The 305-nt window shown below is 55.1% G+C and overlaps 1 protein-coding gene across 1 annotated transcript in view; it reads left to right on the top strand.

Annotated features, from left to right (window-relative positions):
• Positions 1 to 230: 230 nt before the first annotated feature.
• The window catches only part of SLITRK2 (SLIT and NTRK-like family, member 2), a 3,191-nt gene continuing 3,116 nt past the window's right edge, over positions 231 to 305 (top strand). The window contains exon 1 of the mRNA XM_009874808.1: positions 231 to 305. This exon is cut by the window's right edge and continues 3,116 nt beyond it. Coding sequence (XP_009873110.1) covers positions 231 to 305 — 75 coding nt within the window.

The following is a 305-nucleotide window of genomic DNA, read 5'->3' as shown; positions in this document are numbered from 1 at the left end:
CAGGCGCTTTCCTAGAGGAAAAAGACAGGTGGATGAGGGGGGGATTTCAGAGGAGTTTTGCAAGTCGCTGCCTTGACGCCCCACTTTCCCCCCAGCCTCGCAATCCGCTTTGCACTCCCCTTGCTGCTTCTGCTTCTGGCCGTTTTCACTGGGCATTTCTTCTTTCCCTCCTTACCTGTCTCAAAAGGTTTGACTGTAGGTACCGAAGCGGGGATCGACGGCGCATAAAGATGCTGAAGGGTGTTTGGTTGCTCAGTTTGTTAACAGTGGCTGGGGGCTCGCAGACAGAGAGGCGGAAACACGCC

This window comes from Apaloderma vittatum, unplaced genomic scaffold (assembly GCF_000703405.1).
Source record: "Apaloderma vittatum isolate BGI_N311 unplaced genomic scaffold, ASM70340v1 scaffold19168, whole genome shotgun sequence".
Lineage (NCBI taxonomy): Eukaryota > Metazoa > Chordata > Aves > Trogoniformes > Trogonidae > Apaloderma > Apaloderma vittatum.
The sequence above is the reverse complement of the archived record's forward strand: the minus strand, read 5'-3'. Positions and strand labels throughout refer to the sequence as shown.